Raw genomic sequence first — 15,164 nt, forward strand, 5'->3', positions numbered from 1 at the left:
GAAGTTAGACCATAATTCTTGCAAATGTGTTGAGTTAAATTTCTTAACCAAATACATTCATGACTTTCCTTATAAATTGTTATAATCTCTGCATGGTTAGAATAAGCAGCAACTAAAGTTTGTTTAATAAAATGACAAGAAATTGCGTTACCCCACAAGTGAGTAAATAACCTGTTTTGGATCGAGCTTTGTGTGGATCAGATAAATATCCAGCATCTGCATAACTAATTAACTTCGCATTTTATGAATTTGATTAGTATAAATTCATATCCATTGTACCTCGAAGATATCAATGAATGTGTTTGACTCTATTCCAGTATCTTCTTGTTGGACAAGAACTATATATTGCTAATAAGTTTACGACAAAAGATTTATCAGGTCTTGTATTAATAGTAAGATATATTAGTGCACCAATAGCACTAAGATATAGTTCTTCGGGAACAAGAAGATTTTCATGTTTTTTTATGATGCTGAAATTGGTCCTTTTGGCATCTAAGTGTCTTACCACCTTCGGGTTACTCATGGATGTGAGTTATTCATATAAAACCTTTTTAGCACCTTTTCTAGATATTAATGTACAAAAACTCCATTTTTGTGTGCTTAATTTGAAGACCCAAATAGAATTTCATCTTACCAAGATCATTCATTTCAAAAAATTTCTTTCAAACAAGAAGTGACCTTTTCCAATTCTCTAGGAGTTTCAATTTTGTTCAAATCACCTACAATAACATCAATTATGATAAATTCTTATCTGGATCTTTTTATGAATGCACATGGGTTTAATCGATCATTTTTATAGCACTCTTTCAACAGAAATGTACTAAAACAATTGAAGCACATAGGGCCAGATTGTTTCAATCTATACAAAAATTTGTTTAATTTTACCAAATATACTTCACGAGAATTAGAAGTTTGTGCTTCTGGCACCTTAAACCCTTCTAGGATTTTCATATAAATATCATTTTCAAGTGAAACATATAAATAGTCGGTAAATACATCCATTAGACACATCTCCAGTTTTGCATATGTTGTTAAACTTATAAAATAACTGAATGTAATTGCATCAACTACCGGAGAATACGTTTCTTCATAATCAATTTCGGGCCTTTGGGTAAAACCTTGTGCAACAAGTATTACTTTATATCTCAAAACTTCATTTTTTTCTCGTTTCTTTTGCACACAAATACTCATTCGTGTCCCACTGTTCTTACTCTGTTTTGTGTACGGACTACAGGTCCAAAAACTTTTCGTTGAGTAAGAGAATTAAGCTCTTTATTTATTTTATCTTTCCATTTTGGCCAATATTTTCTATTCATACATTTCTCAATAGATTTAGATTCAAGATCCTCATTTTCTTTATAATCTCGCGCGGAACATGATATGAAAAATTATTGTCGACGTCTATCTTATTTCGGTTCCATCTTATTCCTGTCATGACATAATTTATTGAGATCTCATTATTTTCATTAAAATCACCAAGAAATTTATTAAGTTTTAAGGATATTCGGTCTAACGGATATCCTATTGAAACAACTAATGATGGTAATAAAAATTATCTCAACATTACAAAAATGATATCGGATAAGAAAAGTTTTTTTTGAAAAAATTACCTGTATTGCCCTCCGGATTGTACTATACAAATATTACAATGATTCATGCTATTGAAAATAAAAAAGGTATGATAATACCTTCATAGTTTGGCATGACCGGTTGGGCCATCCCGAATCAATTATGGTATGTAGAATAAATGAAACTTCAAGTGGTCATTCCTTGACAAAACCAGAAGATTTTTCAAGATAATGAATTGTCTTGTGTTGCATGCTCTCAAGGAAAATTAATTTCCAGTCCATCATTGAATAAAGTTGGGTATGAAAGTCCTAGTTTCTTAGAAAGAATTCAAGAGGATATATATGGACTAATTCATCCAACACCATGTGGACCATTTAGATATTTTATGGTTTTAATTGACGCGTCAACTAGATGGTCACATGTGTAGTTATTGTCCCTTATTGTAATATTATATTCGCTCTTACAGAGCCTTCAATCATTTTTGCATTACCTGTTATTATATTAACATTTGCTTCTCTAATTGATAAGTAAGCAGAATATTTTTCATTATTAAAAATGCTATGTGTTATTGCATTGTCCGCAAGAAATATATCTTTCTTATTTCTTTTGCGAATATCCATATTTCTTTTCAATAAATAAATAAAACAAATATGACGAAATCATTTCTCATGAAACAAATATGACATAAAAACATAATAAATGCCATGAAACAAAACTACACATTATTCTTCAATCACCATCCATATCACCACTTGTCCCTTCTTGGTAGACAAGAATATCGGCAACATCCAAATGTGTCATTTCAGGTTGATCTTCACGAATTTCACTTTGAATAAAATTTGTTTCGATATTTTTCTTAAGATTTTAGATAAGTTTGATAAAGATCAACAAAATGCTTTGGTAAGCGGCATGTACAAGACCAATGAACGGTCATTCCACATCGGTGACAAACATTTTCAACTTTCTTTTTTCCTTGACCAGTTTTATCATTAGGATGTGGATTTTTGCTATTTTCCAACTTCTGGTGGTTGCTTGTAATCTTGTTATTTTTTATGATAATAACCTCCACGACCTCGATTATACCCATGACTATTATGATTATATGATATTGCATTCACTTCAGGGAATGCACTAGAACCGGTCGGGATTGATTGGTGATTTTTCATCCATAGTTCATAGTTTTATTCAGCCACAAGAAGAAATGAGATTAATTCATAATATATTCTTTTTAAATCTTCCTCACGATATTGCTGCTGCAGGAGCATGTTGGTGGCATGGAAAGTAGAGAAAATTTTCTCTAGCATAACATAGTTTTTCATAGTGAAAATACTAATCAAAATAAAGACTTGTATGTTCAGGAATTGTTAGTTAATAAATTTCATAAAATAATTTGTAAGCATTGTACATGTAAACTTATAAAAAATACATACCTGAAAATGAAAATAATAAGAGCGATAAAGAGTTAGAGCTCTATGGTAGAGTCGTGCTGATAACGTGTTATAAAATATGATCAAATAACAAGATAAATTATAAAGTAAAGAAAGACATGAGAGTAGAGAGAACTTTTATTCCAATACTTGTGATGAAATCATCAAACTTTACAATACATAATATTCACTATTTATACTAGACAAAGAAGATGAAAGGTGATGTATGATATGAATGCTCATTATAGTGGTGCATAACTACACTCATAAAACTCATAATAATGTTTGTTATAATGTTCACTAATTATGGAGAGTAATGGGGGAATATGGAGAATCCAATAGTCATTCTCTAAATAATAATTCATAACAATAAATTATTTCTTTACAATTTTCTTCTTTTTACCTTGAACCAATGTTTTAGCCTTGTAAGATGTGTGTGTATTAGGATCTCCTAGCCGTTAACGGCAACATATTACCGAACACATAAATAAATGAAGTGTTTTTTAAGTAAAGATAAAGATAAAAGAGTTTGATTTTTTTCTATGTTCAAATCAGATATCTCAGTAACACAAATAAATGAAACCGTAAAAACACTAAGATGGATCGTCTCTTCAAAGAGATTTCCATATTTACATGACCAAAGTGTTGGTGGCCGGGAACTCAGATGATGATGATGATGATGATAATAATAATAATAATAATAACTAGTAAAGAACCTGCGGCTACGCCGTTTTTGGGGTAATATGGAAAAAATCGGCCAACTTTAAAAAATATGTGCTGAAATTGTAAATCACCATAAATAGGGGAGAAAGTCGACAACCCCTAAAATTAGATGTCAAAAGTGTACAACGAAAAGTAGGGACATTGGTGGATAAAATCCAAAAATGTTGTGACAATAATGTTAAAGTTGTCAAAGTTGGGAAAATATGGTGGCAAAATTTTAAAGAAAGTTTTATGTGTTTTTTATGTCAAAATGTAAAAGTTTTGACTACAAGGACGAAAAATGTCAAATTCATTAAAGATTTGTGGCAAAAACACCAAAATGTAAAACCTTTGACTGGAAGGAATAAAAGTGTCAAAGTCATTAAAGATTTGTGGCAAAAACCTTAAGGCACAAAAACTTAATTAAAAGACAAAAATGTAAAAATTTTGACTTTAGGGACTAAAAGTGTCAAATTCAATAAACTTTTGTGGCAAAAACCTAAAGCCTAAAAAGATACTATTCCTAAGCTCCTTTGGATTTAATATATATATATAATAATAATAATAACAACAAACAAGACTAAAAATAAAAACAAAACATGGTAAAAAAGTAACCTATTGTTATTTTTTATGGTGTTAATCACAACTAGCTGGGTACCCCGCTCCGCAGGGTTTGGTTTTTATTAGGGTTTTATTTTTTTTCTTTTTCAGTATGTATTAGGAAATAATGTTTGTATTTTAATGGATATTTTATTTTTGTAACATGTATATATGTAAGGTAAATTTACTGGATTAACATCAATCATCTTAAAATGACTCCGCTCAAGGTTTGTAAAGATTTCCACGATTTTAAAATGACTGCTTAGGGTTTGTAAAAGTTACACGATTAACATCAATCATCTTAAAATTCCAAAGGATGGTAGCTGAAGGATGTTAGCGGAGATTAAAGTTGAGGAAAACATGAGTAAATCAAAGTGGGTTTTACCTCAAGATAGTAAAAAGCACAAGAAACTTATCAGATTTGTAAAAACATTGGGGAAAACAAAACCTTAGCTTTTTCTCAAAACTGTCAACGTATTGTATATGTTTATTCTCAATTTTTATAGGAGCCAGCATCATAGAACTTTTTTAGTATAGAGCACAACAAAACCTTATAACTTCTTGGTTCTTCCTAAGTTTTGGAAAGCCAATTTTTATGCTATTAACTTACAATTGATACTAAAAAACCATCAAAGGATAAAAGAACAATGCTCATAATAGTTTCTTTGAACATTATGATAAATTCCAATTGATCATCTAATCATATAAACCATCATGAAGCCATATATCAACTAAGAAGTCTAATATCATGTGCAAAAAAAAAACAAAAAAAAAAAACAAAAAAAAACAAAACTTTTGTTCGGTCAGTACAAAGTTGACTTTTGAATGTGTTACAATAAGTCAAAATACTCAAGAGTGAAGATTTCACTACACTGAAATAGTTTGGGATTAAAATGCTTGTTTTCTGTAAATATAGACAAGATTACAATATTGAGTGAACACATCTAACAAAAAATATTTGATTTTGGGTGAAAAAATAAAAATATTGCAATGTTCGTGATGTTTGATTCCATGAAAGAGTTGTAAGAAAACAACTGTTACTGGTAACGGTATTGGCTCACGAAAATGGTCGTTATTTGAAAGCAAGTCTTCATAAGTCGTTGAGCAGCTACCCCAAGAGTGGAGTAAGGGAACAAAAAATGCATTTGAATTCTTGAGCTACATTATCAATTTTGATTTTTGAGATTAAAATTAGTCGACATCGTACCAAAATTTGGGCAAAAAACGAAATTAGAATGCAAACTAAGCCTTGTGACATGATCTTATGGCGTTTTCTCTCTTTGTGATCTTTGAGAATTGAAATAGATCCCCAATCCATTGTCTTCTGCTCTCATTCCAAGAAATCATAGCTACTAAATCAAATAACTGATTTATAAAATATATTTGAGAAAAGAGCAATGGACTTTCAGTATTAACTTACTTCCTTTGTTTCCGGATGCTTCCTTGCTTCTTTTGCAGGCGTAGAAACTTCTAAAAGCCGAGAATTTCCAGTATCCACTTCCATCATCATAATATTAACTTTGAAACCTGAGGAAATCGGAAAAAAAAAAAAAGTAACAATCAATAGAATGGAATAAGAATTGAAGCTTCATAATCAAATTAAAAATGCATCAAGTTCAACTGTCTTCAGGGTTGCTGTTCCAACTTCATCCTGGAACAAAAATCACATATCAGTTGTAATATGCAAATAAAAAATACTCTAAAAACAACACCAAGCCAGATGAAGTTCCATAGATAGCATATAATCACTTTCAGTTAGTTCAATACGAACTGGAACTGCAACAAACCCACTTATCATATGGTAGAGTAAAATCACATTTCTACCCTTGTCCATCTCATTTGTTTTTGTTCTGATTATTCCATAGCATATAATCATCACTTTCAATTCAAACATCAACTAAACCATATGAAGATTAGACAGAAAAAGAAAAAATTATACCTCAATGGATTTGCTGGGAGCAACACGAATGACATTGACCAAATTGCCCCTAAAGAGGCTAGTCCAACCGCAATAGAGAGAGCTAATTAAACATAGCCCTAAAGAATTTATGTAATCTGTTAACCCAATTTCAAACCAAATAATTAAAATTACAAATCGAACGAAATCGGAAGAAACCTCTTCTGAAGTAAACATAAGGATAACATATGGTACTTAAGTTAATTTCTAACCCTATAACATCATACTAATTCCATACACATACAAAGCTTGATAAATTTCAAAGTTGGAAGTTAATACAATGGAGTTAGAGGAACCACTTAACAATAAAATGATATAACTGAAATGCAAATTGTGAAAGTTTATGAGCATAAGCGGTGCAATAAAAACATAATAAAATTTAAAAAAAATCAAACTAAAAATTGGAATGATTAAAAATTTATCAATGTGAGAGACCAGATATTATCCTGTATCACCATTCCTAGAGAGGGTGAAAAGGGTTTTTTCAATTCCTATTTTTTTTATAAAAAACAAAATATAGTAAATATATAAAACTGCTGATTTTTTTTATAAAAAACAAATTGTATGTCACATTCAGTTCTATATCCAACCAAAAAAGAGATTTCGATAGAATGTTGATATATGAGAGCTTTTCATAAGACGTTTAAGGTAATCTAATCTGATTTAACATAAAATATAAAGTGTAAAATGAGGTAGTAGCTGCTGTAAAGACATCATTTGCTGTATAAAATAAATCAAGTTATCATCAAACTCAAAATTCCATCACTCATAGACTCAACAAAACAAAACTACTCCACAAATGTATACCTGCATCATTTGAGGTGAAGTTAACTGACGAAGCACCTTTGGATTCTGCATCATCTCCCTCAATTGAGGGTTAGAATCGAACATACTGCGAAGTTGAGGGTTTTGACTCACAATCTACAAATTCACATTACCAATACCATTAAAAAAATTATAAAAAACTTTGATACCTCAACTATAGTGTATATCATGTTTGACGTACCTGCTCCATATACTGGGGATTTGAAAGCAAGCTTTGCATCATCTGAGAAACAACAGAATTCTGCAACATGAGGCTTATATCTGGCATGCCACCTGTCATGTCTACCCCTGGTAATCCAAAAGCAAACAATTTCATATATATTATGGGAACAACCATTAAAAGTATCGACGATTGACAAAAGCAAACAATTTCATATATATTATGTGAAATCTTACTGATGGAATTTGGAGCAAATAGAATAACAATGATGAATTTTAACAAAAGAAAAGTGAAGAAAGAAAGCACAAAATTACCTACCACAAAGCAGAACTTCCACGAAGATGGTGGAGAACTCAGTGACCAGGTCGGATTTGGTCATGATGCATTTCATGTCACCCAACTCCACAACTGGCCACCACCTGTACTGACGGTTGTAAAAAAATCACCACATGCAACAGAAATAACGGGAACACAAGGTCAAATTCGTCGAATTTAAACCCTAATTTCAAGGAAATCGGAGTTATCTAATAACATCATTGTATAATTTGAACTGTATGTGTTACCTTCAGTTCACGGGTGAATTTGTGCTTTCCGAGAAGAACATACGGGTGAAGTACAGCAGTTGTCGGCGGTTGATTGGAACCTATCTTCGATATCTCCTCTGTTTCGAACTGGGTCATAGAAGAAGCCGACGGAGCAGGTTAGTTAGAGGGCTTCGACGGTGAGGATTGGTGGGTGCAATGAAATCTGTGAACAACTAATTGGGAGGTCGAGAAGGCAGAAGTATATGAAGCACGGAAAACGAATAGTGATTGAAAGAGGAAAAGAGGGGTAGCGGCACCTGAGATGTTTCTTAAAACCAGAATCGAGCCCTAATCTGACACGAACTGAAGCAGACGTAGCGATGGCGGTGCTCAATCGCTTCTTACAAACTCTCGGAATGACAGATGGTGGTAGCGGCGCCGATCGATGCTTTTCAGGAACATCGACATGCTGAAGAAGTTGGAGGTGGCAGAATCGAGCCCTAATCTGACACGAACCCACGCAGACGTGGCGATGGCGGTGCTCAATCGCTTCTTACAAACTCTCGGAACGACAGATGGTGGTAGCGGCGCCGATCGATGCTTTTCAGGAACATCGACATGCTCAAGAAGTCGGAGGTTGCTCATCCCACCAAAGGTTAGTGGAGTTTCGATTATGTGTGGTTGATGGCGAGAAAAGTATGAAGCAGAAATATGAGAAGAATCCAGAACATATCGATCTGATCGTGCAGACGCAATACAGTGGGGGAAGATAAAGAGACGGTAGATTGCTAACACGTATACACAAAGAATATACCTAATGTCAAAATATGCCCCCCTTAGAAAAAATATACTTAAGGGGCCATTTTTGTGAAACTGTTCACCAGTTCACTATTCATCTTTTAGGATAAGTTTAATATATATATAATAATGACAAAATATGCAACAAAAAACAAACCTAAGGAGAACTTGGGGAATGTTTAGAAAGTTGGACCAAATTTGAGTAAACCTTAAAAAACCAAATTTATAATTTACTCTATTATTTATTTATACTTAGATTTATATTTGTTCATGTTATAGACATATATATGACATTGTGGATCTTGCAAAAAAATGTAACAGCTCGAGAATTTGATTTCTCGATACATTTACTCATTTGTCATTTATTTGGTAATTTACAAGTTTGATTTAATTGTCTATTAATTCCATTGAACAAAAAACTTATCAAATTAACATTCTGCGGGTTTGTACTTTGTAATCAAAGCCTGAATGTTGATTTTCGCTGAAATTTTGTTGCTGTTTTGGTGGAATTTCGCTGCTGTTTTTGGACCATTATTGCTGATGTTTTGGGCCAGATTCGGGTCTTACTGTTGTTTTGGACCATTTATATGGTTTTTGTTTGAATTTTAACTATTATTTAATGATAAATTTATACTCGATAAAGTTTTGTTTTTAAAGTATGAAACCGACACAAAAACAGAAGATTGTTGTCGCTGACTTTTAGGAACACTGCTTCCACTTTTTGCGACCATATACAGAGCCGTCGTAAATATGGCAGCTTCAAAAAGTTCTTTAACATCTTCAAAGAACTTACCAATTTGTCTCTTTTCTCTAGATTAGAATTATTATAGTATTAACAACCAAGTGTTTTTAATATCAGAATAAATCGTTAAAAATACACTAGGAAAGCTTCAAAGGCATTAGATGTTGCAAGATCATAACTACTAACTCGTAGATATAATACACAACAATATGTTAAAGTATCACCAACAAACAAAAACATAAGACATTACATGCACAAATAAACTCTCAAATATCTTTTAATACAAAACCAGTGTGTAATAATACATGTTATTATTATTATTATACATCTTCAATCCTACACAAAATTAACCCTAATCATTACTAATCACCTCCAAGCCGAACAAGTTACCATCGGTCGATTCTTCCACCCAAGAACAAGCGCACCATCTCTCTCACCAAGCCTATACCCCTCACTATACTCACTCAAAACCCCTTGAACCGCTTGAGCCACCGCATGGCTAATCGGGCTAGCCGTGAACCCGGCCGCCTGAAACCGAAACCGCCACTTAGCCAACGGCTCGTGTCGTTCAACCCGGTCCGTATCCTCACATGCCACTATATTCACCATATCACGAGCCACACAATTCGCCTCCGCACTAATCCTCCGCCTATCGCCCCGTGGTAACTCAATGTTCTTCGGAAGCTTCGCATCAATCGACTCAAACATAGCCGTGTAATAATCAAGAGCCTCTTCAAACCGTTTTGAAAACGAGGAAGTATTCGTGTTCGATTCTTGTTCAAGAAGCGTAACAACTTTTGGAGACAAACTTTTAACCAACCGTATCAACCGGTCACGGTGGTTAACCGTGCTAACCGACTCATCCGGCATATGGTGCAACATGTAAGGAAAGTTAACCGCTAGGGCTTCACCCTGGTAAACCCTAAGGTTCCCCCAATTAACCTCACTTCCTGATATTGCGGCCGCATGGAACTCGAACGGAACACCGTTCGCCTCTGCGACCTGCGCGAGCCGTTGGCCGACCTTGTCGAGCCCACCGGCTCGCGCATAAGATGAGTCACCGTCGTCAACGCCGGTAACTCGTAGGCTCGGCGGCCCGCCAGGCCGCCGAGCCAGGTCTTCAATGAGTTGGACCCATTGACTGCCTTGTGCGATTAAGAAGTCGATGACGTGGACGTGGTTTTCGTATTGGAATGCTTCTTTGATGACAACGTTTGCTGACGTGTACGCGAATTTGTAATACGGGCAGATTTCGTAGAGGGTTGACATGTAGGACATGAGATCTTTTGGGCTTGGTTCGTAGCATTTTAGTTTTTTGTAAATTGCGGATCCCGAGGAGAGTTTTCGGGCTCGAAGGCCTTCGAGCATGTAGGCGCCTAATCGTTGAATCGGGTCACCCGTTACTGAAACTTTGGTTTGAATATGTTCCATGAGAGTTTCGGTGATTTCTTTAGCACCACCATCATCCATCGATTGAGCACATAAGATGAGGGTTTGTTTCAAATCAAGATTTGAAATTTCCATTTGGAGCAATTTATTGTTCTTATTGACGTTTTGAAATGAGCTTGTGATTGACCCATCTTCGAAATCGGATTCTCCAAGTAGTTCCATTGCCACATCTCTTATAAATCGCTCATTGCTGATGGGTGACCCGTATGTGTTTTCCGGTGATGAGTTGTGGAGATTTGAAACGCATGATTGGGAAGAGCCTTGTGGGGAAAATGGGCTCCGGGTGTTTGAAGAGACGCTGGTGAATGGAGAATTGTAGATTTCTAGGGCTGGAGATGATTCCAAGGTGAAGAATTGGTCGTTGAAGGCGTTGCCGGAAACAATGGAGGTTTCTTGGTGGCGGCTGGTGACGGTGTCACCGGGGTAGCCATTGTTGTCCAAGATTTGGAAATGGGAACCGGTTAAACGGAAGGGTTCGATCTGGTCTGATTGGTGATATAACTGGTGAATGGCAGCTCCTGAGCTTCGAGGTTTCTGGGATGTTTGCATTTAATGTAAGAAAATCGGCGAATAAAGTGGCAAAATTTGAACTTTTGGTATCGATTAGATCGCGTGCATGGTATCTGATTCGATAAAATTGGCTTCAATGATAGCTGTTTTTCCTGAATTTAAAAAGTTTCGAGAAATGAGAAGCTTGCAGATGACGAAAGATAATTAATAAATCTCGAATCTATGGAAGAGTAATGATACAGGCATCGAGAAGCATCATGGTATCAGAAATAGTGAAATACTGCTATAAAAAAGGACTAAATATTATCTAAATTAAAACCCTTGTGGTAATTTTGATATGGATGAAAATTGTTGAAATGAATTATAGTACCATGATCCTAAAGAACCCTAATTTTAATGGGGATAATTACAACTAGAAAAAAATTACATTGTTTTCTAATGATAAAATCGCACAGGAAAACGCGTTTTTACAGAAACGTAAAGACAAATTAACTTTATTAAATCAAAGAAGGAAAACAAAACCTAATGATCAAATTAGATGAAAGAGAAGAAGTAATTCATGTTCTTCAAAACAAATCATTTTGTGCCAATATATAAGAATTAAGAAGCCTAATTATGATAACAGAAGAAATTATCAATACAAGATTTGAAATTAAGGCATATAATTCTGAATTAACATGATTTAACACAACCCCATCTACCCAAATTCATGAATCATCAAACTAGTCAAACAAATTATACCCCGAAGCTTGTTAAATCAATCAGAAATCCATCAAAGACTAAAGAAATCATATATGAATATGAAGAACAAAATCGGGGAAAATGATTGGAACATTGAATTGATAGTACAAAGTTTTTTCAACAAAACATACCTTTAGATGTTCGGATTGTTCAAAGATTTGATTATTTTTCAGAGAGAGAGAGAGAGAGGAAACGAGAGAGTCCGACTCTTGTTGAATGTTGAATGGTGGAGTATTTCTAGATGATGATGACGAATTTAGTACATAAATATGCTGTAAGCGATGAGAGAGAACTTTTTATCTGACGAAAATACCCCTGCACATTTCTAATATTACCAAAAATATTTGGTCATGGTCACTCCGAACTGTGGAAGTGACTTTGGATGGGTTTACATTTCTTTTTAAGGTGAATGTGATTGGAGAAGACTTGCCACTTTCTATATATTATGAAACCTGATTTATGAGTCATGTCTGGTTTTTGGATGTTATGTTTTTATTATGGATTATGTAATTTTCTTGTAAAAAAATGATTATAACGTGTTCAAATATACGTATCATTGTTCTTACTTACTTTTTTTTTTCTGCTAAAGAAGCATTCTTCATGTGATTATTAGTATATTATCTCATTTAAGAAGTATCGTGTTAGATTCATTGTTGTCTAAATGGCAAAAAATATAGTATGAATTGGAAATAAAACTTTTATATTGTGGTTGTTAAGATTTGAACTTTTAACTATTTGTGTAACTAAATTATTCGGCAACCAAGTGCACTACGTTTGCTAGGAGCTTATATCATAGTGATATTGATTTACATAGATCTAATCGGTGATAACTTATAAATTGAGGATCTTTTATATCCATAAAATTTTAATTTGCTTAGTAAAAATAGCAAATTTTCATTCTTGCATTAAATTGTTCATATAAATACTTAGAATATATAGGCTCAGATAGAAGAACAATACCATCCCACATGTTACAATCATTATTTAGTAGATGATTATCCCAAATACATTGTGATGGACAATGATCATATTGTGATATTCTAAGTGTACTGTATATGTTTTTTTATTCTTGTATTTAGGTGTGTTATTCGGTTGTTTTTTTTTGTTTTTAGTTAAATCGGTTCGATTTTTTCGGTTTTTTATATCTTAAATCTAACCATAACCAAACCAAATAATGTTCGGTTTAAGCGATTTTGGTTTATTCGGTTACGGTTTATTCAGTTCGGTTTACCGGTTAAACAGAATATAATTTCATATGTAAAATAAATATTAAACTAAACGAATAAAAACTTACTAAACATTTTGCAAATGAAGAAAATATACTAATATATAACATATTAGGTCATCCTATATACCCACCACATACCATATATGTGGTGGGTGTCACATCAGCACCACATTTCCCTACCACTAACATGGGATACCTACCACTAACACACCACTCCACATCATTATTTTTATTTTTATTTTAAGTCAAAAATACAATAAAATTACATTTTTTATAATTAAAAAACATTCATTTTTTTAAACTAGTTTTTCATTAATTATAAAAATAAAATTACAACTTCAAACTACATTACGTAATTAATCTAGGAAAAAATATTACATTAATTAAAAAAACAAACAAACATACATATAAAAAAACTAATCTTCGTTCATGTTACGTTGGTACAAATATTCCGCAACATCTTCTCGAAGATTGAAACACGTTTCACTGTTATGAATTTTAACAACTTGCTCTAAAAACTCATTCGTTCCGGGTACGAACTCCTCAATTGGAATGACAACGTCGTTCAGATCATACGTGCAAATCGTTCGACCTTCATCATCAATAATCATATTATGCATTATAATACATGCTAGGACCATTCGTTTAATTCTTTCTTTATCCCAGAGTCGTGTAGCATATTTCACTACATGTCATGTCTGCTTAACGACTCCAAATGCCCTCTCGATATCCTTTCCCGCCGATTCCTGTTTTTTTGTAAACAACTTTGTCTTTTCACTTCGAGGAACCGAGTATGCCTTCATCAATGTAGAATAATCCGGGTATATCCCATCACCAAGGTAGTAACCGTATTTGTACGCGTGTCGTTCACCGTGAACGTCATATCAGGTGTTTTGTAGGTCCAAATATCGTTGAAAAGAGGAGACTGTCCAAGAACATTAATGTCGTTGTTAGACCCCGCTACTCCAAAAAAGGCATGACATATCCACAAATCTTGAGATGCAACAACTTCTAGGATGATAGTTGGTTCACCTATATCTCCTCGAGTGAACTGACCACGCCATGCATTTGGACATTTTTCCCAAGCCACATGCGTATAATCTAGACTGCCAAGCATACCCGGAAATCCATGCCTCTCTTCATGAGCCGAATATAATCTCTCAATATCACGTTGAGTAGGTTTGCGCAAATATTGTTCGTGAAAACCTCATACACACATGCAGAAAACCAATCTACACATTCAACTACGGTCCTCTCAGATACTTTCAAGTATTCGTCAGATGCATCAAATGATATACCATATCCCAAATACCTAAGAGCAGCCGCATATTTTTGTATACTACTAAAACTCATTCTTCCTCTAGCGTCGGGTTTTTGTTTGAAAAAATCATAACGAGATTTTAAAGTATTACTAATACGTAAAAATATAGCCTTATTCAGACGGAAACGACGTTCGAAAGAATCGTCATTATAAAGACAATTATCGGCAAAGTAATCATGTACCAATAAGTCGTGTGCGGCTTGGCGATCACGATTGACGACCGCCCTTGTGTTGGTGATTTTAGTGTCACCATGTGTCACACCCCGAAACCGATGGCAGAAGCGTTCCGGGGCGGAGGACGTCATGTATAGCATCACAACCAATGAATAACAGCAATCATAGCAACACAACCATTACAGTGAATACTTAAATAAAGATGTTTACATCAGTTTGAAACTTAGTTTAAATTACATCCAATAGTTTTTTATAGTAAAAACTTAAAAACTCTTAATGCTTCAGTTCCTCAAAATCCAGCAAGTACCTGTCTACTGATTTCTTGAGAATACAAGCAGTTTGAAAATATCAGCATAAAGCTGGTGACTTCATAAGCGGTAATTTGTAATGCAAACTTGTTGATGAGCTAGTCAAAAAGTTGTAAAGTTTCAAGAAAA

General features: G+C 33.9%; 2 protein-coding genes across 15 annotated transcripts; both read right to left on the reverse strand.

The window, feature by feature from the left end:
- Window positions 1-5,398: 5,398 nt before the first annotated feature.
- LOC145107333 (uncharacterized) lies at window positions 5,399-8,534 on the reverse strand. Of its 14 annotated transcripts, none has more exons than XM_079044198.1 (8): window positions 8,082-8,517; window positions 7,804-7,987; window positions 7,559-7,664; window positions 7,262-7,368; window positions 7,063-7,176; window positions 6,238-6,335; window positions 5,719-6,148; window positions 5,399-5,622 (listed from the first exon to the last, which is right to left on the reverse strand). In XM_079044198.1, exons 2-6 carry the CDS (start codon window positions 7,918-7,920, stop codon window positions 6,324-6,326), a joined length of 456 nt encoding a protein of 151 aa, XP_078900324.1. In that variant the 5' UTR covers window positions 7,921-7,987; window positions 8,082-8,517; the 3' UTR covers window positions 5,399-5,622; window positions 5,719-6,148; window positions 6,238-6,323. The 14 variants fall into 14 exon arrangements, with proteins under 14 accessions (XP_078900324.1, XP_078900320.1, XP_078900327.1 ...); XM_079044194.1 differs by having other exon boundaries at window positions 7,804-7,997; XM_079044201.1 differs by having other exon boundaries at window positions 5,719-5,825; window positions 5,920-5,949; window positions 7,804-8,517.
- Window positions 8,535-9,555: 1,021 nt separating this feature from the next.
- Window positions 9,556-12,245, reverse strand: LOC145107335 (scarecrow-like protein 13). The gene is made up of 2 exons (XM_079044206.1): window positions 12,136-12,245; window positions 9,556-11,415 (listed from the first exon to the last, which is right to left on the reverse strand). The coding sequence occupies exon 2, from the start codon at window positions 11,300-11,302 to the stop codon at window positions 9,671-9,673; it is 1,632 nt and encodes a 543-aa protein (XP_078900332.1). The 5' UTR covers window positions 11,303-11,415; window positions 12,136-12,245; the 3' UTR covers window positions 9,556-9,670.
- Between the last annotated feature and the right edge of the window lie 2,919 nt (window positions 12,246-15,164).

The sequence above is a fragment of the Lactuca virosa genome, chromosome 4 (genome assembly GCF_052849685.1).
Source record: "Lactuca virosa cultivar CGN04683 chromosome 4, Lactuca_virosa_CGN04683_v6, whole genome shotgun sequence".
NCBI lineage: Eukaryota > Viridiplantae > Streptophyta > Magnoliopsida > Asterales > Asteraceae > Lactuca > Lactuca virosa.